The 27,904-nt window shown below is 42.1% G+C and overlaps 1 protein-coding gene across 1 annotated transcript in view; it reads right to left on the bottom strand.

The window, feature by feature from the left end:
• Positions 1 to 426: 426 nt before the first annotated feature.
• The window catches only part of PM20D2 (peptidase M20 domain containing 2), a 38,445-nt gene continuing 10,967 nt past the window's right edge, over positions 427 to 27,904 (bottom strand). The window contains exons 5-7 of the mRNA XM_048845032.2: positions 18,625 to 18,760; positions 14,544 to 14,651; positions 427 to 8,966 (exon numbers count right to left, since the gene is read on the bottom strand). Of these exons, the coding sequence (XP_048700989.1) occupies positions 8,767 to 8,966; positions 14,544 to 14,651; positions 18,625 to 18,760 (444 nt within the window). The 3' untranslated portion in view covers positions 427 to 8,766. The remainder of the gene's footprint in view (positions 8,967 to 14,543; positions 14,652 to 18,624; positions 18,761 to 27,904) is intronic.

The raw sequence follows: 27,904 nt of genomic DNA, 5'->3' as shown, positions 1-27,904 counted from the left end.
GACCTGAAAGAGGGCCTAGAAGGCCAGAGCCAGTCCACAGGCCAAACATTTGATTTATCTGGATCATATCAAAAGATAAAGCATGACCCTAGTTCAAAAAAAGCAAGAGATATAATAAAAACCTGTACTTAACATGGTGGTACAAAGCGCTGCTAGGCATACATTGCAAGTGCCTGCTTAAAACAGATGTGGTTTGTCCTTTTCTCTACCCCACACACAAAATATTTGTTACAGAATGGAGGCGTATATCAGTTACCTTCCAAAACTCAGTCAGCAAATGCACAGTAGCACCTAGCCAATCAAGTATTCCAATGGACTTGACTAGTAGGAGAACACTACAAGACTATTTTAATTACATTCATCTGCCACCTTTGTTTTTTATTCTGAGCTATTAAACCGAAAACAATAAGTACTCAAACCACTGTAGCCACTAAACACACGAATTTATTTTTATTTAAGAATTTAACATGTACTGAATACACTGCACATCATTAAAAGCCTATTGCACAGTCAAAAACAATAGTGATAGCAGAACAGCAATGATTTACTAGAAAACACAAGTAAAGAGCATATTTGATATACAATAAGCTTTGATGAAAGGATACTCTACCCTTCTTACCAGCTGAAGTATCTGTTTTGTAACATACAAAGGTTCTCTTCCTCAAAAACAGCTTCATGAAAGGAGGAATTCTCTTTAGAGGTGTTTCATAGGCTACTTTGCTTTCTAGGCACATCTTTTGCTTAAGTTCTAGGATGGATATTTATCAGAGCACTGCAGCTTATTAGACATGAAGAGGTATAAATTCATCACAGGAGTTTTATATGGATCCTGCAACCTTAATATAAATATGCTGCACTTAGGTGTCACATTTATTCAACTTCAAGTAAATAATTACAGTCAGCTACTAATGCATTTTGAATAATTGAATATTTATGCCAAAGATACTCCAATATTTTTCAAACTGAGGGTACTTTGAATAAAGTGTAAACAGAGAATTGGGGGAAAAGAGGAAGCAGTTATAGCAATAAAAAACTAGAAAAGAAACATCACATGAGATTTTCAAAAATGCCAATGTGATTCAAGAGCACAGGTAATTGAAAGTCAATTGGACTTGTGCTCCCAGGTCACTTAAGCCCAGATCCACAAAGGGTCTTAGGTGCTGTGACTCTGAGCATTGCAATGCCTCACTTTGAGGTGCCAAGAAAAGTCACAGAAACAACACTGCAATCCACAAAGCCGGAGTCAGATGCCAAAGCTCCTATTCAATGAATGGGGAGAGGCACCTTAGAATGTAACCCACAAGAGTCAGCAGGCTAGGTGGGGAGCCACTTTTGCTCGCCAATGCAAAATGCCAAGGAGAGGGTTGGGCGTTGAGCCTGCCTATCTGTGAGTGATCCATGAAAAAGAACCCTTCTTTTGGAGTTAGATGGCTTAGGTGTCTAAGTCATTTCTTGTGGGAATGAGTTAGGCACCTGCCTCATTCCACACAAAAGTAACTGGAAGAGGAGGAGCCCACCTTATAACTTTTCACCTACTGCACTCAACTGGGATATGGGAAACCCACCTTCAGTTCCCCTCCACACATACTTAATGGGGAAAAGAGGATTTGAACTGTGGTTTCCCACTTCTCAGGAGCATACTCTAACCACTGAGTTATGGGATAGTCTGATTGGGGTGTAAAGGGCTCCCTCAGTCTGTCCTGTTGAAGCTGTTCCACTATGTATTATAGAGTGATTGGACCAGGATGGCTGGACCCTGAGTCTAACTCCCAGGCTAGAGTCACTCATTGAGCCAGCCAGAGTGTATTTAAATATTTATCCACAGTGGCACACTCATTGGGGCGGCAAGAGAATTAACTCTGTAGCTTAGGGCACCCACCTGGCGGGTAAAATTTTCTAAAAATTTAGGCATTGGTCTATAATTAACCTTCACATTGTATAACTGAACACAATTATCCTTGCCCCACACACCCCAAACAGGGAAGAAACAAACTGAGGTGTAGAAAAGCAGTATGAGGAGGGGGAAGGAGAAATATTCCTCACCCACCCCACTTCTAAAGGAACTGCCAGAAGAGGGGAAAGAAAAGAGAAGATATTGTACTGGAGTTAGAGCCACAAAAATCACATATTGAAATGGCCTTGTAAGGTTTGCAATGTTAATTAAACATCATCCTATACTAATGCTATATCATAATGCAAAATGCCAGGAAGCATCAAAACATAATATTGCAATGTTGGGGCTCAGATGTAAAGTTCTGAGAATAACTTCTGCAGATGGCTTAGAAGTAAATGTTATTGCTACATTTGTGCATTAGCATCATGTCAGGATAAAGTGTGCACAGATTAATAATCAGGCCTACACTTAACTTGCCCTGAAGTCCATTCATTCTTTCAAAATTGGTTTATTATTGCTGCAGAAAATAGGATGCACACAAGTAGGAAATGAACATCATAATCTGTGTGAACTAAATGCCAAAAGAAAACTGGTTCTGTACAGATCATACAAAATTAGAAAAATGAGGTCAAGTTACAGGTTCAAGTAGAGTCGACAGGTCTGCAGAACAAAAAAAGGCTTAAAACTGCAAAGGGTACCAGCGCTTGTTTGAACCCAACCCACTGTAGAGAAGGTAGAACAAATAAATCCCTGTAAGAACTAGAAGTTTAATTCTGTGCTTCAGTTGGTGGAGAGCAGAGGGGAGAAACAATCACGCTGTCTTTGCAACTCATTGTTTAATGTAGGTGGTTTTGAATCCAATGTTAGTGAAATGTGTCAAACACTTGAAACAAAAGGTCCCCCACTTACCCACAAAATAGGGCAGCAGACATATGAATTACATATACCTCAATTGTATGCAGTGTTGTTGTAGCTGTGTTGGTCCCAGGACCTTAGAGAGACCAGGTAGATGAGGTAATACCTTTTACGGTACTGACTTCTACTGATGAGAGAGACAAGCTTTCGAGCATACCAAGCGCTCTCCCAGACTTGAAGAAGAGCTCTGTGTAAGCTCAAAAGCTTGTCTCTGAGCTCTTCAAGTCTGGGAGAGCGCTTGGTATGCTCGAAAGCTTGTCTCTCTCACCAACAGAAGTCGGTGCAGTAAAAGGTATTACTTCCACCCACACTCTCTCTCATACCTCAGTGACAACTTACAACTATTTCTAAAGGAGATACCACCAAACAAAAAACAACCCATGAAGGCCAATAAAGCATGAAGATTTTTCCTCCTTTATACTCTACTTTGGTATCTTAATTTGATTATTCTAAAGTAACTGAACAGATTTATAAGTGGTTATAGGAGTCAGTGTATTATTGTTGGGGGGAAAAAAAAGCAAACATCATTCTGGGATGTAAAGGGAGTGTTGCAAGAAAGACAAGTAGTAATTCTTTCACTCTATTCCCCGCTAAGCGCTCAACTGGAGTGTTGTTTCCAGTTCTGGGCACCACACTTCAGGAAGGATGTGGACAAACTGGAGAAAGTCCAGAGGAGAGCAACACAAAAATGGTTAAAGGTCTAGAAAACAAGACCTATGAAGGAAGATTGAAAAAATTGGGTTTCTTTAGTCTGAAGAAGCCTGAGGGAGAACATAAAAGTTGAAGTACATAAATTACAAGAAGGGTGAAAAAATGTTCTCATTAACCTCTAACAATAGGACAAGAAGCAATGGGCTTAAATTGCAGCAAGGGAGGTTAAGGATTGACATTAGGAAGTTTTTCCTAACTGTCAGGATAGTTAAGCACTGGAACAAATTGCTTAAAGAGGTTGTGGAATATCTATCATTGGTGGTTTTTAAGAACAGGTTAGACAAACACCTGTCAGGAATGGTCTAGTTATTATATAGACTTGCTTTCAGTGCAGGGGATTGCACCAGATGACCTCTCAAGGTCCCTTCCAGTTCTATACTTCTAGGACTCAGGGAGCTCAGTACAGCCTTCCAGAGAAAACTGAAGTTACATAAGCTAGGAGTGAAACCTGTACCCCAAGATTAAAAATCAAATATTTTGAATACTACGGTCACTATCCAATTCCAGCAAATGAAGCAGATGTCAACAGGTGCATGTTTGATGAAGATATTAATGAATGGAAATATCTGCAATTTTAGCATTTGACTGACTTTTGTATAGCATGTTGACTATGATTATTCTACAGCATTAACTACATCCACTTTGGGACACAAGTGTTGATGTGAGACAGCCAGAGAGAATAAAAAAATATTTTAAGAATTCAAAGTAAAAGAGGCTTCACAAATTATTCAGCCCGACAGCTATCTGTTTGGGAAAGAAAGGAACCATATTGTCAGAGGGCCTGCACGAGCAGGTTGGCTTTTATGTATCACAGCAGCGTTCCAGATAATTAGGTAAAGATTAAAGTCTATTTATTTTGCCCTTCCTCAACTTTGAGAGGGGCCAAAACACCAAACAAGGCTGTCAACATCAACCGGTAGCATAGCTACATCCACCCTATCTCCTCACTGACCTGTTCTCTTTACACAGTTGCCTTAATGGGCTAATCTGATGAGATGCTCCCATTAACATGGGTTAGTAGCAGCACCTGGATCCCAGATGCATGCCTTTGGGCCAAAACCTGTAAAATGAATCCTAGAGGAAGAGGGAAAAGGAAGCAACACCGCCAAAGCTTTCTAAGGAACTCAGCTGACCTGTCACATACATATCTCAAAGATCAACAGATCCTTTATTGAAACTTCTGAGATAAAGTTTCTGTTCTTTGCAGTCCTAGCTGCAAAGGACAGAAAAAAAGTCTACCACAGAATGACACTAACTTCCATAGCTCTTCTAGAAAAGAATTTGGGGAATACAGAGGTCTTTGAAGATGGGACATTCATGTAACATAATGAAGAAAATTTGCATCAGGATATTCCTATCTGAGAAAAATCAAAATCTATGTAGTGCATTGGAGGAAAAAAATCATACAAGACAAACATTAGATAGCTGACACAGGAGGGGAGTAGGAAAAAAAAAACATGAAGAAAAGCTCAATACTATAAACAAAGATTCTACACCAGAGAAAAACCATACAAATGCACTGAAAGTAAAAACAAAAACTTTTCACAAACTAACTTTAGAAGCCACAGGACCATATAAAATACAGGAAAAATTGTACTACTCATCTCTGGGCTGATGCATCAATACTGAAAAGAAACCCTATTAGGGAACTTTTGGACAAAATTTAACAAAGACTGATGCAAAAGAAAACACAGTAGCATACTACATGCCAGCTAGCTTTGATATTTAGTTCTCTATCATGGACATACTTAGCTTAGTGTCCGGTTCTGAACTGACTTTGGATCAGTCTGTTCCTCTCACAAAAGTTTGTATGATGTATGTAAGAATAGCCAGAGGATAGGTAGTCAATGACCACTGTGAACCACAAAACCCCGTAGGTGCCTAAACTTGCTCAGAATCTAAGTTTTTGCAGTGAAAATTCCCTGGTGCCTATGTTTCTGCATCTGGGCATGCACACTGCTGCTTCACTGAGGCATCCTGATGTCTAATATCCCATCTAAGCCATATAGTTACCCATGAACCAGAAGTGAGATAGGCATTGGGCACCTAAGTTGTATATGGGACCCAATCCAGTAGATGTGCTCAGAGGCCATTTAACTTCACACAAAACAGCTGGGAGGGTAGGGGAAAGAAAAGGCATCCACCTCCCTTATCTTTAGCCAAGTGGTTAGGGTACTCAGCCAGGATGTGGGAGACTACCCCAGCTGAAGTCCCCACTGCATGAGGAGCAGGGATTTAAACAAGGATCTGTTCCCACTCAGGTGAGCACCCTAACCCCTGGGCTATAGTCATTGTAAATCTCTGCTCCAATTAATATTTAATTAAAGCAAAACAGCATCACCCAGTGAGACTGAGGGAGACCTAGATCAGAATTTTTCCATATCCCAGTAATATTCCTACTTTGCACTTGGTTAGAAAACAGCACTTATGCTGCTAAAACACCACTTCAAAGAGGATAACTGGGTGCCTTGGAGGAATACACATAGCTCTACTTCATTTACTATTTTCTGTGTGTTTCTCTTAGAATTTTTATACTTGAGAAAAACTCAGTTAAAGTAAACGCAATAAACCTGCTTTTCAGTCTTAAATTTCATGAGTGTGCTAATATCAAAACAGTTTGTATCTGAACATGAAATTCCTCCCTTAGTCATCTTCCACTCTTTTTTGATCCTGAATTTAAAGCATTAATTTAATAAACCCTCATCTCACAGCATTCCCTTTTAATAAAAGTTTATTAATAAAATTTAATAAATTTAATAAAAGTGTCAGGACAGGCTTCTGACTTCAAAGGTTTGGGCACACAGAGCTAGGATACTCCATATGCTTTACACTGTAGCATTTTTAATTTTTTCCTCTCTAATCAGGACAGAAGCAGTGAGAAGGAGACAGGGATTTGTTTGAATCATGTGTCTGCACACATGCAGAAAACTGTGTAAGGTAACTCACCTAGAAGGGGCCAGAAACATCCAGAAGAAGGGTGTGATGGTCAGCTGGCATTCTCATTAGGTTTTTCTTCCCCCCACACTGAAGTTTTATCAGAAGTCTCCACTACAGGAATAGTTTTCCATGTAGACATCTGATATCTGAGCCAAGATTCAAGGGGCAAGATATTATAAATCTAGGACTTCCTTGAACCTTTTTCCTTTCCAGTTGATCAGCACAAGACCACAAGATAAATCTGCTGTCAGGGCTGCCTCCCCAATACTTTAAACAATTTTGATCTAGGAGAGTGGTTTCAGTTTTATCCATTAAGGAAACCTCCAGTTAGAACATATGGTCCCATCAGGGTGCATTTTATGAACCAAGTGGGAGAGCAGCATTGTCATCTCTAAAGGCTACAGACAATATAGACATTTATGTTTAACTGTTAGCTGGTTTGGGCTGGGATTCTCTCCATCTGAACAAAGGGAATGCTGTGAGATGAGGGTTTGTACATCCTTATCTGACACAGTGGGGCTTACGGATTCTTGAAGAACTTCAGGGAAACCACTATTTTTATCTGCTGATCCAAAACCTGTAAAATCTTGGATACCAGCAAGATCTTAATTGGCTATAAGATGAAGAATCAGTCTTCTATTAATCCAAGGACAAATACTGTTAGCTAAAAGGATCCATGGACTATTGATGACCGTGACTGAAGTGTTAGTAGTTATCCAAAGATACTACAATATTTTTTTTTATAAAGCTCTGAAGAAATCCAGGGCCTACTATTGTATAGTGTAGCCTAAAATGTAATTTCTGAAAGATCAAAGGGAAAAGAATGCATGTACTCTAGACTAGAGAATGTAAATATTATACTGAAGTTTTGCATTATAATGTGTAAGATCAGCAGAGGTACTGAAGTTGCTCTAGGAAGAAAACGTGGTAGATTTAAGTAACTTTTAAACAAGATGATTATGAAAATGTTCATTTGCTATGCAATTGTATGGGACTTAGCTTCCAGTTGGCTTTAAACGGTATCAAACACTTACATGCAGCATTTTGAATACAAAAGTTCTGTGATTTAATTTTGTATAATGTTTTCCAGAAAGTCCTGAACAGACAATCACTGTTCTATGATTTACCAGAGAAACTAAGTACATGGGGAATATAAAAGAGTAAGTCCATTGTCCAACATTAGGAAAAAAAAATTCTCAAAGTCAGACATGTAATTAGTAGTCTTTCAGATACATTCCATTTTGCACAGCTGTTCTCTCTGCTTCGTTACATTAGTGTTGAATTCTAGTCTTTCAATGACACGTGACTGGAAACTGACAGGAAGGAGAGTTGGGGAGACTAGTTCTGTATGACAGCACCAGGGTGAAGACTTAAAATAAATAATTTTTTTTTAAAAAATAAACTTGATGCTGGGTTTGAGAAAACTGCAGATGGTTTTAAACCAACTTAAGCAAAATCTTGTGTGGACACTTATTTTGGTTTGGCTTAAACAGATTATTAAACTTAAGTTAAACCAAAATATAAGGAGTGTTTATGAAACCTTTTGTACTAGTCTAACTGAATTGGCTTTAAAAAAAATTTGACACCTTTAAACAGGTGCAGCTTTCTCCTGCAGACAAGTCCTAAGTTGAACTCCTATGAGCAAGCCCTGATTTTTGGAAGCATGCAGTTCCAATTAGTTCCGTGGGAGATGCTAGGAGCATAGCACCACTGAAAAATAAGGCTACCAATTTAGGCATCTACGTAAGTATTTAGAATTTTATTTTAGGCACCCTATTTTGGTGCAAGTGTACAGATTTACCCTCTGGTATGTTACTTTCCCCTGAAAGTTTGTACTTTAGCTAGGGGATGGGATTGTTATACATCTTGTACAGATATCAACATATGGCTCCTCCAGTCCTTCCCCACAAAAGGTTTACCATGACAGGTCAATGTATTTAGGATATTTTAATAGGTGAGTTTTTCTATATGGTTCTGCCATCTTACCCCCAAATGTGGATGTTGTAGCTGTAGACTGAATTACTGTGCAAAAGCATTCAACCAATTGTCTGTCACTATGGATCAACCACCCAGACTCAAAAAGCATGCATCATTTTATAGCATGCAAAATTACAACTACGTAGTTATTTTTAAAGAGGAAATATTTTTGAAAGTAATGAGATCATTTGGTTTCCCTACATACCTCTTAAAAAAAAACAGCAAAAAAAAAAATCAACCTTCCTCCCGCTGAGAAATCTGTCCTGCCTCCTTTAGGATTCAAGTAGAACATTTATTCCATTAACATGAAAGTATTTAGGCTTTAGTTTTGTTTAACGTGTTGCACACACTGCCCCGGTGCCAGATTCTTTGCCTTGTTCCCTTACATTTAAGTGGCCTTCCTCTTTTAGTGTCATTTGTCTGAAGTCTTCTCTGACTTTTTCCAACAGGTCTGCCTTGAAGATAACATCTAGTGCAGTCATTGCCAAAGCTTTTGCTGCACGCAGAGTGTAGAACTGTGCTTCTTGAGACCCTGTGGTAAAACCAAAACACCACTTCAGGTTAAAAATTTAGCCACCAAAAATCTGTATAACAGCAAGGCATTCAAATATATTAATATTATTGGAAATAGAACAACCTTAAAAAAGTCAAGGTCTTAGTGAAATCTAACTAAAACTAGTATTCCTTGTTTTACAGAAAGTCCTATTTGTAGAAAAGTACAAAGGTAAAATGCCTGGAAATGAACAATTTAGAGATCCCGTCTATTTGCCACTGCCATATAATCCTGTCAGTACGTGTATTTTTTTTTTAAAACCTGTAACAGGAAGCTAGGCAGAAGGGATTGGAGAGGGTTTATGATAAGCTCCACAATAAAGCAGAGAGCAAAACAGCTTTAAAAATAAATGCCCAAACACTTCATTAAAGGAGCTGAAGCTGCCCAGTGGGGCCTCCGACCCTTCTAGAATGTGGGGTGACAACTTTAAACCTGAAAAGCAGAAAATAGAAGTTTACAGTACATGCCACTACTGCAATGCATCCTTAACTCCGCTGTCCTCAAGTGACATCCCAACACACACACACACACACACACACTCACTGTATCCAGAATGGGTTGAAACCAGAACACATGACAACCGTAGGACATTTTGGCTAAGGCAAAAAACTCAGTTTTAGCTTGGGTGACAAACGTTACCACTCCTTCACCCTTGCCCAGAGGGCTCCTTCTGACACACTGCCTTCACTAAGCCCTAGAGTCACATATGCCAGAACCCCCCAAGTTGACAATCCCCACGATAAAACCACTGGGGGTCACTGCTACTAGCGCAGCCTAGAAAACTCAGAACTAAATGAGGCTCAGTCGATCCCTCAAGGTACACAGGCACTATTCTACATATCACAGTGACAGCTGTGCCAACCTGCTCCAGCTAATCCCTCCACCGTTCAGTACAGCTACATCTAACAGTAAATGCAGTAGAGTGCTCTGCCCCACATTCCCAGCCCTGCGCATCCAGCTGCACACATCACCAGCTCCACCCTCCTCTCTGCCACTCCGTTTTTATAAAAAGCTTTGAAGGGTCCATGCTGGAATGCATACAGATAAATGATGCAATTGAATCTTAACTCTGCCTTAACTGTTTTGGCATTTTATTTCCTTGTTTCCTGCCTATCTTGGCCTCTGGACCCTTTTGTCACTTGCAAGGTGGTTTGTAGGGTCACTGGTGGTAGAAAGGCTGTGGAAGAGCTTTTGGCTTATATGATTGTTTGCGGTGATTCCCCTTCAGAGCCGGAATACAGGTGCCCAGGGAAGAAAAGGTTGACCTGGAGTGTGTGGGTTTTTTTGTTTTTTTTTAAAAAGTGTAAAGACTCATCTGTTTTCTCATTGAAGAGATTGGTTTCAAAGGACAAGTCCTCTATACTATTCTGAACCTCCCTCGGGAATCCTGAAAAGTGGAGCCATGACTCCCACAGCATTACTATTGCAGTTATAGATTTTGAGGAGATATCAGCTGCATCCACTGCAGAATGAGAGGTTTCAGACACATGTCTACCTTCCTCAACAAAGGGCTGGGGAATTGAGCCCTCTCCTGAGGAGTTTCATCTTTGAAATCTAGTAACTGAATAGTTCATAAAAATCATTTCGCTAACAGGGCCTGGTAGTTAGAAATCTTGAATAGGAGGCTGGTGGATGTCAATACCTTCTTCCCCAGAAGGTTAAGATGTTTAGCTCCCTTATTGGAAGGAGTAGCCCTGGGGTGTTGCTGCCTTTATCTTTCCATAACTGCTTGTACTACTAGAGAGTTTGGGGTCAGGGTGAGTGAACAAGATTTCTGCTCATTTCACAGACACAGTCGTGCTTCTTAGCCATTTTAGGAATAGAGGTACATGTTGCAGGTGCATGCCATACCACTCCAACTGGTTCCAGAATGGCCTCATTTGCTGGGAGTGCTACCCAATTGGGTCTGGTGAGCTGCTGAATGCTCAAGAGCTTGGGCTGAGTATCCTGAACTTCCTTAACAGAATTTGAAGCTCTGCTGCCACTCTTGCAATAGTTCTTGTTATTGCCTATGGTCACTGGAGGGGGCTGAAGATGGGGCAATTGCCTCATCCGGTGAGGAAGATAATATACTTGGGGGTACCGCACGGTGGATCTAATTCATAGTCTTCCTCTTCCACGTATCCTGCAGAGCTGGCTGCTGTCCTCCAAAAGAAAGGGACAGTGTGAGTCTCTGGTAGAGCACATGGATGTGGGGTATTGTGCATAAGGGTCCCAGAGTTCCCAATAGGGCCAATCTGAAGGGTCAAAGGTTGGTGGGGGGTGCACCCTAGGGCACTGGGTACGCACATTCTCTTGGAAGCCCTGTCTGTGCTAACCTCCCTAAGTTGAGGAGTTGACTGTTAGTCTTAGGCATCTGATTCAGCCAACAAGACAACCAGATCTAGCCCCAGTGGTTTACTCCCAGTATCAGTGGGAGTAAATTCCAGCTTGTGGATGAAATAGGGGAGTGATGTCTTCAGGTGTTGACCTGAACCTCGTCTTCTGGGATAAATATGTAATTCATAAGGACCAGGCTTGAAAGTAGAGGAGATTGGAGGACCAGGAAGATTAAGATATCCTTTGTGGTAGCATATGTCACAGTTCTTCCTAGAGTACAAGGCGTCCCGGTTGTCATTCTGCCAGATCCAGTGCCGTTACAGATATGGTGTGTCCTTTTGGGACTGCCTGGGTACTGCTGAGTAGAGAGTCCTGTCTGGAGCTCTTCATTGGTATTGGCAGTTGATGGTCCTTCGACTTATTAGAGGTTGCAGTCGGCACTGGTACTGGCTTTGCTCTGGTGCGCTTTCCCTTCATGGTTGGAAGGCCTAGGCCAACTTAAATTCTTGGGACCTGCAAACAAAGATTCACCCAACTTGAAGAAGTAAAAAAAAAAAAAAAAATCCCTTCTCCTGGACACTGGATTAGAGGGGGACCTGTTTATATACCTGTGAGAAGCCTGAAATAATGGGTCTTTAACTAAGCCAGGCTGTCATAAATATAAAGGGAAGGGTAAGTCCCTTTAAAATCCCTCCTGGCCAGAGGAAAAATCCTCTCACCTGTAAAGGGTTAAGAAGCTAAAACCTGACCAAAATGACCAATGAGGAGACAAGATACTTTCAAAAGCCGGGAGGAGGGAGAGAAACAAAGGTTCTGTGTCTGTGTGATGCTTTTGCTGGGGATAGACCAGGAATGGAGTCTTAGAACTTTAGTAAGTAATCTAGCTAGGTATGTGTTAGATTATGATTTCTTTAAATGGCTGAGAAAAGAACTGTGCTGAATAGAATGACTATTCCTGTCTGTGTGTCTTTTTTGTAACTTAAGGTTTTGCCTAGAGGGATTCTCTATGTTTTGAATCTATTTACCCTGTAAGGTATCTACCATCCTGATTTTACAGAGGTGATTTCTTTCCTTCTATTAAAAGTCTTCTTGTAAGGAAACTGAATGCTTTTTCATTGTTCTCAGATCCAAGGGTTTGGGTCTGTGGTCACCTATGCAAATTGGTGAGGATTTTTACCAAACCTTTCCCAGGAAGTGGGGTGCAAGGGTTGGGAGGATTTTGGGGGGAAAGACGTGTCCAAACTATGATTCCCAGTAAACCCAGTTAGAGTTTGGTGGTGGCAGTGGAGATCCAGGGACAAAGGATAAAATTAATTTGTACCTTGGGGAAGTTTTAACCTAAGCTGGTGAAAGTAAGCTTAGGAGGTTTTCATGCAGGTCCCCACATCTGTACCCTAGAGTTCAGAGTGGGGGAGGAACCTTGACACAGGCTTTGCTTGAGAGCTCATGCTCAGAGGGGCACTGCTTGAGGTCTCCAGATGATGTAGAGGAGGCAGACTCCCTGGCCTGGATCTGACTGGGGTCTCATGGTTCCCTCCCCTCCATGAGGTATTTCCTCAGTCAGAATGCTATTCTCTCCTCAGGGTGGGGCTGGGCAACAGATACTGTACTTGGCAGAGATATGAGCCTCTCTCCAAGGCAGAAAAGGCAGCACTGAATGGGACATAGCAGGGGTAGGAGACAGTTTTCAAATCCCAGAATTCCTGGCAGAGTCCTATTCCTGAAAGGGGAGACAAAATAAGGTCACCGGGGTGAGTAAAATAAGCTACACTAACTATACAAAAAAAATCACTAACTATATTCACAGAGATGAAGACAAACTTGATGCAAAGATACCTTTGGACACTGGAGGATTTTGACTCAGGCCATGCAGCAGGAAGAAGAAACTGAGAGGCAGTTGGTCCGCACTTCCCCTTACATTCTTGGTGCAGAGCAAGAGGAGAACTAGGGCAAAGATGCAGACCAACGGATACTGTTTGCAAGATTTTCCTGGTCTCGGGAGCACGCATGCCCACGTGTGGAATACACATAGGGACCAGCATTTGAAGAAGTTTAAGTTACGGTTTGACAAATGACTGGAATGGCTAGGGTGGCAATGCTGCTAACATATAGTGAGTCAGAACCAGAGCATCTAGCCTGGTTTCAAAAACCCAGCCAGCAACAGAAAAGATTAAGACATTTTAAGCTAGGGCAAAAATTTCTTAACATACAAAAAGCATCATGCGCTAACCCTCTCAAAAATACTGAAAAGCATCTCAGGGAGCCCAAACAAAAAGGAGATTTTTAGACTAAGCCGTATCAGAGAAACTTCAATTTAAAGAGTTTTCAAAAAAGTTAACCTTGGGTATTTTTTCAGACCATCTTAACTTAAAAATTCCTTTCCTGATTTTCAACTAAGCTTCCCAGAAAATTAAGATGCAACATGTACAATTTCAGGAAGATCAGATTTCTTTCTGAATAACTGTGTGCACAAACTTGAAAGAGAGTCAGGCTTCTAACAGGAAGCTAGCTTCAACCTTAAATATGGGACACCTACCACCACTCAGTTTTCAATTTGGAAAATATGAAAAGTATTCTCCAGCCAATTTTAGTTTCTATGGCTGTTTCAGCCTTTAAAAGTTACAATTTTGATTGAGGAACAACTGTTTAGCTCTTTGATCCCATCTGATTTTTTTAAGAGCATACAGTCAATTCTTGAAATACTTACTGAATAAATACCATTGCTATCTATGTACTTATTATGTGATCACTGTAATACCTGAGCACCTAGAACTTTACAGGCTTACCATAGCAGGATTCAAAACCAGTGCCCAACTTGACAAGCACTTAATCTTCTGCATCTCCAGCTCTTCCAAGTGTTTGTATTTTGGTGGATTACTGTTGGTTAATTTATAGTAAATACTAACTGATCAAAACCAATGTTTTATATAGACCCTCTTATCAGTTACTTAAATCTGTGTACATTAGTTTCAAACAATTTCTAGCAAGCTAGTTAATAGTTGTTCAATTTCTATCCTATAACGCAACATTTACTACTTATTTGCTTATAAAGGCAACCTTTTATAGGAAAGAAAGTAAAATAGGATGACATTCTTCAAAACCGTATGAGGCATATTTAAGGACTAGTACTTTACTGAATGTCGCTTTAATCATAAAGTGTTAGTGGATATTCTTCTATATTTAAAGTTTCAAAGAACACCTATAAATTAGAGCCCTGTTCACTTCAAAAACAATTACCTGAAGCTGCAGTGTATTGCTCAGTATGATTCAATGCATCTGAGCCAATGTAGAAATAGGGATGAATTCCAGGAACCACATATGTAACATTCCCAAAGTCAGTAGAACCTATGAAGAGACAATGAAGCTTGCTCAATGAACAAGTATTATAATGTACATCTTTTCAGACAAAAAAATCTGGGATACACACCTGAACTGTAGTAAAACAGTACAGTATCACTGTCTAGATCATCATATCTGGTCATGTTACTAACAAAGCAGAGTCAATACTAGCTTGATTTTGCACTTCTATTTAACAGAAGTGCACATGGAACAAGTTAACACAGATCAGTAAGTGCAAAGATTTAGAGAGATCTGTTCCTCCTTGGGGTTAGTGGCAGGATTTGAGATGACTGGAGATATACGAGCATTCTAGAACCACTCTGCCCAAGGCTCTGTGCCCACAATTAGGCACTTGCAGAGATCTGCTAGTTGCTGAGCTTTGGAAGCCTTCTAGAAAACAGTAGCACCAGGTTGGTGCCATCCCTCAAGTGTGAATATACTAAAGCAACATTCTTGAAGAACTTGATACCACAGTAAGCAGCAATTTCTTTGGTGTGGCTTCTATCTATTCTCATTTGTGGGAGTCTAAGCTAACTGTACAACTCAAAGTAAGGCTGAGGAATTCTAGTGAAACAAGGATTACAGAAGAGCCCTCGGAAAGTAAGGTCACTTTTTGATGCCAAATCAAAAAGATTAATGTTTTGTAAAGATGCCACATAGCAGTCCTGTAGATTTTTACAATTGGAACATTAGACACGTGCCAGCAGTGAGGTCTCACCGCTCGACACAAGAGTTCTAACATCTTGAGGTAAGCATAGTATCTCAATACACAGCATAAGCCATTTAGACAGGTGCTGATTGGAAATGGGATTCCCTTCATACTGATCTTATGAAGTGTTTCCTACTTGCTGAATGACATGTCCTATCCATATATGGAGTCTAGTTTTCCCACTGGTGAGAATGAGGTTTTGGGAAGAATTTGCAAAAAAGAGGAATTCTTATTAGAACTCACTGCTCACTCTTATCACTGTGACTGGAATTAGAAAATTTGTCTTTTATGACAGATTAAATAAAGGGTTCTCTCAAACTCAAAAAATACCTCTATCAAGCACCGACAGATCCATGTCTTTGACCGGAAGGAAGGCATTACTAGTTCCTTCAGTCAATTCACCACTAAGTCTTAAAGACTACAACTTTCCTTTGTAAGGAGATAGATTCTCAAGTCTCTTTTGGGCAATCTTCATCTCATACATTGAGAACAGAAAGCATAAGGCTTTACGTGGAGCAAGTAGTCCACAATAGACAAAAGAGAAGCAGAACAGAAACATTGTTATCTCTTGCTCACACAATGAGCCTTTCCCATTTTAGTAGTGTGTGCTGAATAAACCCCAGTTTTGGCATAGCACATATCAGATGCATTTAAGGTCCAGTGGCACAGACTGTCAGACCATCTTCTTAGTCAACAGTTCAGAGACCTGGGGAGACAAAATGGAGGCTCCAGGAGTTCTATGTGCTAGTATTGCCTAGCTCAAATCAGACTGAGAATTTGAGCCGGTTTTATTTTTCTGATCATTAAAAGAATATATGGAATTGTCAGACATCCTAGTACTTTTTGCCCCAGCACATCAGAAGTGATCCATAAGAGATTTCCTATGCATATCTCCTTTGGAGCAGAACTATAGGCATCTTTCTTGCTGCTGCTGACAAAGAGGTAAATGGTAACCCATCTTCTGAAGATCATTTCACTACTGACTTAGAAAGAAATCTGTGAGGAGCCTAAGGTAGTCAGATGTTGAGACACCATCAACTCAAACCATGTGGTCAGACAACTTTTGCAAAGACTGGGTAATGTTAGATTTTTCCCTTCTTTTCACCATCTTATGTTCCTCAATAGAAGAATACTATTTCTATCAGAAGTCTTCCGATTACTGTGCATCCAAGCAACAGGCCTCTGCCACCAGCTAATCAGATTGCTGTCACACAAGTGGCTTGACCTTTCTAGTTGCTGCCTTGGTAGTCAAATTTGATTCAGGAAACATTAACTTTGGCTTGTGGTAGTCTCCATTGTGAAGATGCAGCCTTTGTGGCCACAATGCTGTGCCAACTTCAACAGAGAAGTGCACCAAGAGGTCCAACTACTAAAGGGGCAGAAGTGTGCCTTGAAGCGGATACTGAAACTTTGGTCAGATTACTGAGCATATAATGGAACCCAGTGTGAGAGAGGCAGATGATAACTAACATGAATGGAGGAGGGAAAATCCAAAGATTTCAAGAAGCTTCACTATGGAGTCCTAGCTTTTAACAGGGATATTTTTGAGAACTGCTGGCTCCCTCGCAACCTGCCTTGGTCTCTTATGTTGAGGCTCTGCTTCATTCTGACAAGTCGAAGTATGCCATCATCTCAAGTGTTGGGGCCTCTTGCACACGAAGCTGTTGGTCTTGAAGGAATAAAAAAGATCTTGTAGTGAAGCTACACCACAGGGTGTAAGGGGAATCAGGTAATGGCACTGAAAGTCATAATGCACCAAGTCAAAGTCAGATCAGGTTCACACTTAGGGGTTTCTCCTTCACTCGAGGCTAGTTCTGTGCCAGATAAGCAGAGTATTGAGTTTGCAATTTGAGGTACTTGAGTAATTCTTCAAAATGCTTAACCTTCTAGGGCAACACCTGCAAGCAGATTTGCATGTTTGACTTCTCTGATGCACAGACATTGCAGAAGCAACTGAGCAGCCTTCCTTCTCTGTCCATTGTGAGACCAGATATCCTAAAACAGTGTTTCCCAAACTTGGGAAGCTGCTTGTTCAGGGAAAGCCCCTGGCAGGCCAAGCCAGTTTGTTTACCTGTCGTGTCTGCAGGTTTGTCCGATCGCGGCTCCCACTGGCTGTGGCTCGCCACTGCAGGCCAGTGGTGGCTGTGGGAAGAGGCAAGGGCCAAGGGATGTACTGGCCGCCGCTCCCTGCAGTCCCCATTGGTCTGTGGCAGTGAACCATGGCCAGTGGGAGCCGCGATCGGCCGAACCTGTGGATGTGGCAGGTAAACAAACCAGCCCGGCCCACCGGAGGCTTTCCCTGAACAAGCGGCATCCCAAGTTTGGGAAACTCTGTCCTAAAAGAATATACCAAATCCACATTGAACCTTTAAGTCATTAAGCCTCTTACCTTAAAAGAAGCAGAGACTTTATAAATAGTGACAAACACTCGATATACAAAATAAACGCCAGGCCATAGAAAAACTTGAGTTTCAAGGTCTCCAGAGGCCAGTTCCCTAGTCAGAATTCCTGGGTTTCTCCCATTTCCCACCATGACCACAAAAGAGAAACACAAAAAGTTGTGAAGACCCACCAATCTGAATGAAGGCCAAGAGGAACACAGTAAAAGTTATCCAAAGCCATTAATGCCGGATGGGATGAAGAAAAGCTAGAGCAAGAGCAGCTATAGAGGGGCAGCTTTTGCAGGGGAGCTCCTTTGCTGACCATGGTCAAAACTGGAAGATTCTGAAGGCAATTGTTAAGATCAGGAGGGAAGTGTGAATACCACTAGTGGGGAATTCATGCTCTTTCTTGCTACCATTGCCCTTATGGACCAAGAAAATTTAACAGCTTTGGGCATTCCATCTGTTTTGTGATGGAGAGTGAAGACTCAGCAGGGAGAATCTCCCCAGCATTTCCTCATTAAATTCTACACATTTTGGGCGTCAGTGATAGAAATGTTTTTTGGGAATTTTGGTCTCATTTAGAATTTTTAGAAAAAAAGCACTACTTTGCCTTTCATCTTTAGAACTTTCTACACAAACAAATTTGCAGTAATCAACATGAAAGTATGGGTTAATATAGTTGAAGAGTGTGATTTACTCATTTGCCTTCCTTACTGAACTAAGTTATCTTAACTTAATTTCCCCTCTTCCCCACATTTCCATTTGGAATATAGGCAGTTAATAAGAAATCCTGATCAAGTTCTGACATTTTAAGTCAGCTAATACTCAAAGCAACCTTTAGGAGATCTCACCTCAAAAACGAGATAAAAACAAGTTCCATGGTTACCTGATGGACCATTCAAAAAAGACTCATCTGAAAGGAATTTCATTCCAAGCTCCTTTCCATTCTCTATGTAAGTTTTCTCCAGGCTCTTGTTCTGAAGCACATTGTAGTAGTCATGCCTTCCACCTTTGATTTCCACCTCACCAAGAAAAGAGAATGGTTACATTTCCATACCAATACAAGGCTATGTTTTTAAACAAATCAACACTTCATTTACATTTTATATCCTACGGATATTGAGAGCAAAGTTTAAGAGCATCATTTTCTTTTCAAAAGGAGTGAGCCTTTGACAGTCAGCATTTAGTCAATTACTGCTTGGACCAAAAACGAAGTTTGGCGAGTTCTGACAGTTTCACACTAGGAAGCCAAGTTCCAGGAGCAAGAATCCTGGTGGAAAGCATCTTTAGAAAACAGAAGTTATCAAGACCTGGTCTATGCTACATTAGCTCAACATAAGTCGCCTTACGTTGTCCTATTTCTGTATGTGTCTATGCTCAAATTGGTCTTCAGCCAAAATAAGCACCCCATTACAACAGTAAAACCACCATGCTCCCCACCTCAAAAAGTGATGCTACTGAGGTTGACACAGCACGAGTGTAGACACTGATTGAGCTGTGTCGACCCTGACAATGCCCCATTCCCTGCATCCATGACCTTTGTGGTCATAATGGTCAATTCCATTGCCCAAGGGTCACAGAGATTGGAAACCACACACTTCCTCAAAAATACCCCAGTTATTTTTGAAATGCCTCCTCCTAATTGGCCAGCATGGTGAGCACACCTAGCAGTTCCTTTGTTGGGCAGCTGCACACAACTGATCATGTTGGCTCCATGCAATAGACGTGCTCTTGTCTGCTCCAGACAAGAGATATTGGATCTCCTGGGCCTGTGAAAAGAGAAGAGACTGTGCAAGCACAGCTACAAAACAAACGTACAAAGGTGAACATCTAAGAAAAGACTGCATAGGGGATGCAGACAAAGGGGTATGACAGGGATCAGCAGCAGGAAGTGAAGAAACTGTGCCAGGCAAACCACAGGATCAGAGAGGACAACAATTGATCTGGTGCTGAGTTGTAGACCTGCTGGTTTTACCATGAGCTGTATGCCATCTCCGACAGATCCCACAAGCACTCCGCAGACCACCATGGATACCTTGAAGAAGCCCAACAGAGTGTCACCAGCCAAAGTAGAGACGAGCCAGATGAAGGGGAAGGGACCTTAGATAAACATACATTTTTCCCTACATTTAAATTTAAAGATGGCACCCAGCCCAACCCAAAGTCAATACCTATGTCTTGTTAGTTTATTCTTTTACTAATACAAGGAGACAGTGATACAACAAACAGAGGTACAGTAACTCCTCACTTAACGTTGTAGTTATGTTCCTGAAAAATGAGACTTTAAGCAAAACGATGTTAAGCGAATCCAATTTCCCCATAAGAATTAATGTAAATGGGGGGGGGGAGGAGGTTCCAGGGAAATTTTTTTTTTTGCCAGACAAAAGGCATTATCTACATTTTAAACAAGCAATTTAATACTACAATCATCACTGCTGAGCATGAAGCTTGGTTGAGGTGCTCCTCTTGCTGAACTTTCTGAACTCTAAAAAACACATCTAGAGACTGTTTTGCTCTTTTTTCCTTGGTAAATTTCTTTATAGCAAGTCATTAGATGACCAATTCCCCTAATCACTTTGGAGCTGTGATCCGTCAGGATCGTCACCACTCAGGATTTTCAAGCCAGCTTCAATCATTTGTTGGGAGGTGCCCCTGGCTTACCCTACACAGGCACAGCCCACTGGCACTAGAGATGGGGCAGGCAAGGAGGCTGAAGGTTCTGTAGGCTAGGAGAAGCACGTTGCGCAGCAGCAGCAGCTTCCCTTACTCTGAAAGCACCACGGGGGAGGGGGAGGGGGGCTCAACCCTCAGCCTGCGCACTCCCCTCTTCCCCCCAAGCTCCCACCCTTGACCCGCCTCTTCTTCCCCTCCCCCCCACCTTCTCTCCCTTTACTTCGCACCCTGCGTCCTCGCTCCTCCCTTCTGAGCACCGCAAGCTAGCTGATTGCTGCGGGCACGAGGCAGGGGGAGGTGTGCAGAGTCCTTCCTCCTGCCTGGGGCAATCAGCTGGCTTGCGGCGTTTAGGAGGCACAAGGACTTGGTGCGCAGGCTCCCCTGCCCTCCCCCCACCTCCTGCCCGGGGCAATCAGCTGGTTTGCGGTGTTCAGGAGGTAAGGGAAGCCTGCACGCCGAGTCCTCGCTCCTCCCCCCCTCCCTCAAACGCCGCAAGCCAGCTGATTGCTCCAGGCAGGGGAAGGCACTGATCCGCAGGATCTGCCAGCAGGCAGGAGGCGCTGTGGGGCCAAGGGGGGGGGCGTAGGGAGGCTGCCAGCTTTGGAGAAAGCAGGCAGCCAAACAATGTAATAGTGGAGCATTGCACAACTTTAAATAAGCATGTTCCCTAACTGATCAGCAACGTAACAACGTTAACTGGGACGACTAAGTGAGGAGTTACTGTATAGCTGGTATCTGCTTTTCATTCCCTTGTATGCAGAGAGTCCATATAGAGCAGTTTGATTATGTACATAAGGACTGTCCCTTGTATCTTCCCGAGATATCTGGATTAAAATTTTCATGAACATACGCCACAATCCTCACCCAAAGATTTCTAGGAACTGTAGCCTTATTTCTTCCCCTGCAGTACCCTTTCCCATGCCACTCCACAATGAGTTTGGCTGCTACCATTGCAGTAAACAGGGTAGTGGCATATAGACCCAGGCAGCTTCACAACACCAGTAGCAGCTGTGCTCCTTTTCTACACGCAGGAGTGAGATATTCACTAAAACCACCACTGCCTGGGGAAATATTCAGTGCCATTGCTCTCTACTCACACCCATGCAATAAGGGCTGAAGTGTTCTTGTTCCTGAGGATTCCTTCCCCCCTCCCAGCAGGCTACACTTACCATGGCTAGGGTTGGAGAATGGGGCTGTGCAGAGTTGCTCCAAAGCTTAAGTGTCAATAAGGATGTCTTATTAAAAGTATTTAATGGGAAAAAAGGAAGGGAGTTTGAAATTTATCTTTCCGTTTCTGTTAAGGTATATCCAATGATATAGTTGTTTTTATCAGCAGCTGCTGCGGCATTGAAGTATGCCCCTTCCACACCCACAAAACACCCAATTCTAATGACAAAGAAAGAAAAGGACATGTTCAGTGAGATCCTGCAAGCCAGTGCTGCACCAGAGTGGGAACAAAGGACCTGGATGGGCAACATGGCAGATGGCACGGAGAAGGAAAGAGTGGACAGGAGAAAGACCCAGGACAAGGAGAGGAAAAATGGAGCAGGACATAATGGGTCTTTTCAGTCAGCAAATTCAGTTGCTACAGACCCTGGTTGCCAGACAAGTCAAAAAATCCCAGGCTCTCTGCCCTTTGCAGATGTTGGAGAACTTCATGGTAGCAGTTCCCTACATCCTCCAGCATATCACAGGTCATGACAGGCTGCAGCCTTATCCCTACCACTTCATGCTGGGAGACAGCAAGGAAAACCCAGCTTCACATATACCAACTGTGGTTCTCACAGGTCAGTGTATATGTAGCCACAACAGATTACATTTGTGCACTGAAATAGACAAATATTTGCTGCTTTTCCAATTTTAAAATTCTGTTCTGTTTATTTATCTTAAAAGTTTGTATTGCATTGCCTGTTTCTGCACAGAGTGGCAGAAACAGTGCAGAAAAACAAACTATTTTTTTTTAAATAAAATCATTTTTTCACAAACACCTCTGAATGCGTATCAGTAATCAAAGAACCCAATGCTTATAAATGTACAGCACCACAGAACTTATAGGTTCAGGAAACCACCCAGCCATATTAATAAACGTAGAGCAAGCACTACATAATTCCTAACAGCACGCAAAGCTTCGGGCCCAGGCACAGAACGCTACTGTAACGGAGCATTAAAATGCTCTTGCAAAGCCTCCCTCAGCCATGTAGCTCCACACTGAGCTCTTGTAATGGCCCTTGTGTCTGGCTGTTCAAACTCAGCCACCTCAACCCTCCATTCTGGCAGCTTTTTCCCCTGTGCCTCACAGATGTTATGCAGGCCATAACAATATTTTTCTCATGGAGATTCAATCTAGTGAGTAACAACCACCAACGTACCGTCATTGTACCAAAAGCACATTCAACTGGTTTCTGCACCTGCTTGGTGCTGTCCAAGTGGCCAGCGTACAGCTTCCAGAGCTCAGAGACCAAGGGGTAGGCTGGATCCCCCAGAATCACTGTTGGCATTTCAGTATCACCAACTGTAACCCACCACTTAGGAAAGAAAGTTCCTGTTTGCACGTTTCTGAACAGTCCTGTGTTCTTAAATATGAATGTCATGCACTTTCCCTGACCAGCCCCCACTGATATCAAACAAACATCCACAGTGATCCAACAATGCTTGTATAAACGTAACAAAGTATACCTTCCTGCTGATGCACTGTGTGGGCAAGGATGTACGGTGCCAAAATAGGGATTTGTACGCCATCACCTCACTGCAGGTTGGGAACCCCACTGCAGCAAATCCATCCACTATGTCCTGCACATTGCCAAAAATCAAGTCCTCCATAGCAGGAGATGACTAATGGCTCTACACACTTGTATGACAATAGCCATGTGGGCATAGTTAAAGTTAACTAAATGTAAGTTAAGAAAATATCTGTTTTATGGTTTGTAGCTAGTATGGAAAAGGCCCCAAATCAGGAAGTAGAAGGTCATGAGAATAAGTAATATTGCTTGCAGTGTGGGAAAGATGTATGGTCCAAAAAGTAAGTGAAAAGCTGCAATAAGACACAGGAAAATGGTCTTAAAAGAAACAAGCATAAATCTTCCCATGGTTCTACTGCTAAGCGAGGAGGACTGGGGAAGGAGATAAGAAAGGAAGGCCTTGGAGGAAGGAAAGTAAGATGGATGAACTGCTTCAAATTGGGTTTTTGATAAAGCTGAAATTAACTGAAATCTCTGAAGAGATAAATTTGAACGTTCTTTGGGAGACCCTTCCTGACCATTCTGGGGCACACCAGAATGCACGGTCATCCCTCCTCTGGCCTATTCGTAAGTATATTGATCATATGCTTATGAATATTGTTACTGTATTAGGTGTAGTGACTGCTTATTTTTAGGCAGTTACACATTTAAAGCAATTGTATAAATAGCTATTTGGCCTTTGGATTTAATAAAGGAATTATGGTTAAATTTGTGTCTGGTGGTTTCAGACACTAATATTAAGAATTTCAAATATTAATAATTCCAACAAACCCCGACCACTGATTTTTCCAGCTCCAAAATAATTTCCCACTAAACAGTAGCAATCTAGCATAGCAAGTTCCAGAATGCTATTGCCACTTGCTTCTCCACTGTCCATGCAGATCTCATTCTGCTATGTCTGTGAGGGAGAGGAGTTATTTAAGTTAAGCGCTAAGGGATGTAAACTGGCCATCAACAAGTTTAGCCTTGAAATTAGACAAAGTTTCTAACCATGAGAGGAGTCAAGTTCTGGAACAGCTTTCCAAAGGGGAAAGGGGAGCAAAATACCTAACTGGCTTCAAGACTGAGTTTGGTAAATTTATGGAGAAGATGGTATAATGAGACTGCCTACAATGGCATGCAGCTGATCTGTGACTGCTGGCCGCAAATATTTCCAAAGGCTGGTGATGGGACACTAGATGGGGAAGGTTCTGAGTTACTGTGGATAATTCTTTCCCAGGTGTCTGGCTGGTGGGTCTTGTGTACATGCTCAGGGTGTAACTCAGAGGTTCTCAACCAAGGTACACGTACCCCTGGAGGTACACAGAGGTCTTTCAGAGAGTACTCCGGTCATCTAGATCAGTGTTTCTCAACCTGGGGATTGCAACCCCTAGGGGGGTCGTGTGACAAGTTTAGGGGGAAATCGCATGTGCAGGGCTGGTATTAGAAGGTGGCAAGCAAGGCAACTGTCTGGGGCCCCAAGCCACAGAGAACCCTGCAAAGCTAAGTTACATGCTTCAGCCCCGGGCAGGGGGACTCAGGCTTCAGACAAGACTCACAAGTGAAAAACAGGCTCAAGTATCACACTGAAATCTAAGTACAATACAGTAGAATCTCAGTTATGAACTGTCCGGTCAACCACACCCCTCATTTAGAGCCAGAAGTATGCAATCAGGCAGCAGCTGAGGAAAAAAAATAAAGCAAAATACAGTACAGTACTGTGTTAAATGTAAAACTACTAAAAAAAATATAAAGGGGAAGTTTAAAAAAAATTTGACATGGTAAGGAAATTCTGTTTCATTTAAATTAAGACGGTTAAAAGCAGCATTTTTCTTCTGCATAGCAAAGTTTCAAAGCTATATTAAGTCAATGTTCAGCTGTAAACTTTTGAAAGAGCCACCATAACCTTTTGTTGAGTTACAAACATTTCCGAGTTAACCTCCATTCCTGAGGTGTTTGTAATTCTGAGGTTCTACTGTATTTATATTCCAATCAATTTTTATTATATGGCAAAAATAAGAAAGCAAGCAATTTCAGTAATAGTATGCAGTGAAACTTTTGTATTTTTAGGTCTGATTTTGTAAGCAAGTAGTTTAAGTGAGGTGAAACTTGGTACGCAAGACAAATCAGGGGGTACATCAGTCTGGAAAGGCCTAGAACCACTGCACTAAGATGAGTGATCTGCATTTCTGTTCCTGCTAAAATGCCTGAAACAGAACAGATAATACAAACCACTTCCCCAACAGTTTAGATGATGATTTTGAAAAATGAATTTGCAAGCAAGATCAACATCAGGTATCTGCTGCATTGAACCTTGTGTAAAATTGTGGTTACTGTTTGCAAGAGGTGTTGCTGCTGAAAAAAGCAGAGGAGCTTGATTGCAACATTACATTCCATACATTTCAGTTTGAGTGAAAGGCACAGCACAAACACCTGCTTCTTGGCTGGTTTCAGAGGAACAGCCGTGTTAGTCTGTATTCGCAAAAAGAAAAGGAGTACTTGTGGCACCTTAGAGACTAACCAATTTATTTGAGCATGAGCTTTCGTGAGCTACAGCTCACTTCATCAGATGCATACCGTGGAAACTGCAGCAGACTTTATATACACACAGAGAATATGAAACAATACCTCCTCCCACCCCACTGTCCTGCTGGTAATAGCTTATCTAAAGTGATCAACAGGTGGGCCATTTCCAGCACAAATCCAGGTTTTCTCACCCTCCACCCCCCCCCCCACAAATTCACTCTCCTGCTGGTGCTAGCCCATCCAAAGTGACAACTCTTTACATAATCAAGTCGGGCTATTTCCTGCATAGATCCAGGTTTTCTCACATCCCCCCCACCCCCATACACACACAAACTCACTCTCCTGCTGGTAATAGCTCATCTAAACTGACCACTCTCCAAGTTTAAATCCAAGTTAAACCAGAACATCTGGGGGGGGGGGGGGTAGGAAAAAACAAGAGGAAACAGGCTGTGACTTGTCACCTATGGGCTGGCCTTGGTGGTTTGCCATAGCTCAGAAGCAGGAGTGCCATATGCTTTCAGGCTGTCCTAACCTGCAGGCTATAAAATGCAGCAGTCACTTTGCAGGCTTTACATATGCAGATTTCATTGTGTGCCGTCATCCCTTCCTGCCATCACCTGCTCCCCAGCCCTGCCATTTCAGAGGATGATACCAAATCATTATGTCTGTGGATTTCTTAGCTTTTTCCTGCTTCAAGGCGATTCCCATCTTCTATTCAAATGTCAGCCCCCAGGGTCTGAGATGAACAGGCGATCCTGTCCTTTATCCAGCTTCATGGAAGCCAATACTTTTGTATCTAACTCCTGGAGTTTTTTGAAGTACACTGTCCTTCAGGGCGTCCCCTCAACTCACACAGAAGAGGCAGGGCTAGTTTGTGTACTGCGACATTTCAAGATGAAAGGTTGTGGATCCAGCCATCAGCCTCCTTGCTCAGTATCTTACTCGCAACAGCTTCATGTCAGTTATCCCACACAAAAGCAGATGGGTGCCCCTGAATCAACTTTGCTGAAGTTTGTCCATTTAATGGTACCTTTTCATAGGCCAAGTCATTCCTTTTGGGTTAAGCTTCTAGTCCAAATGTGGACAAAACACAATGTGCTTTAAAATGCTGTCAAGGACCAAATTCTGCCCTTTGTTAAACCCACACAAATTCCTGAAGGGTTTGTCTGGGTGTAGTTGCAAGCAGATGAAGCATGCGGTGATGATTTCACTCAAAACTCGGTCTGCAAAAGTCAGATATGGGGATATAATAGCAATTCTATTGTATTCAGGTTCTTCTGCCACACCCAATACCAAGCGCATACTTTATGGGCAAGAAGCCGGGCAAACAGACAGCATTTGTCAGACATCCACTGCTTTACACTGACATACAAATCAGAGCAGAGCAGTTGGTTTTTAAGACAGACATGATTTGGAAGTTAATAGTTTGCAGCTGTTGACCACCTGTATTTCCTGAGCTTTTGAATCAGAAGCATCTGTACATATCAAAACAGCAGGGAGGGCGTTACCAAAATGGAAACAGTCTTTGGCTAGCAAGATTGAGAACCATTGTCCCAAGGGACACTAGACAGCCTGGGCAATCTGTGGTCCATGAACCCCTCAGGGTCCACAGACTACATTTAAGATTTCCAAAGGGGTTTACACCTTCATTCAACTCCATTTTTTAGCAGTTCACAAACGAAAAAGGTTGAGACAGAACCACTGATCTAACTGATCACCATACTTAAAGTCTGGAAGGAATTTTCCACAGGTCAGATTGATAGAGACCGTGGCAGGTTTTCACCTTCCTCTGCAGCACTTGCAGGATTAAACTAGTGTAAATGGGGGATTCTCTGTAACTTGAAGTCTTTAAATCATGATTTGAGGACTTCAGTAGCTCAGCCAGAGGTTAGGAGTCTATTACAGGGGTGGGTGGGTGAGGTTCTGTGGCCTACAACGTGCAGGGGGTCAGGCTATGATCATGATGGTCCCTTCTGACCTTAAAGTCTATGGTCTGAGTTGGACGGCTAGGGTGAGCTCAGCACACAGTTGCAGGAATGTTGCCTTTCACATCTGAACATTCTGCAACCATTGTCCATAGTCTCAAACCTGCATTACAATACAATCCCACCACTCACTGCTTTTTTCTTGGGTCCAACAATGGTGCTCCACTGTCTGCAGCTGCTTCCTTATCACCACCAAGTTGTTTTTCACTTTGTCTCTGAGCAAACTGTTCTCAAAGAAGTCATATCCCCTGTTGCAGTACTTCCA

This window comes from Caretta caretta, chromosome 3 (assembly GCF_965140235.1).
Source record: "Caretta caretta isolate rCarCar2 chromosome 3, rCarCar1.hap1, whole genome shotgun sequence".
Taxonomy (NCBI): Eukaryota; Metazoa; Chordata; order Testudines; family Cheloniidae; genus Caretta; species Caretta caretta.
The sequence above is the reverse complement of the archived record's forward strand: the minus strand, read 5'-3'. Positions and strand labels throughout refer to the sequence as shown.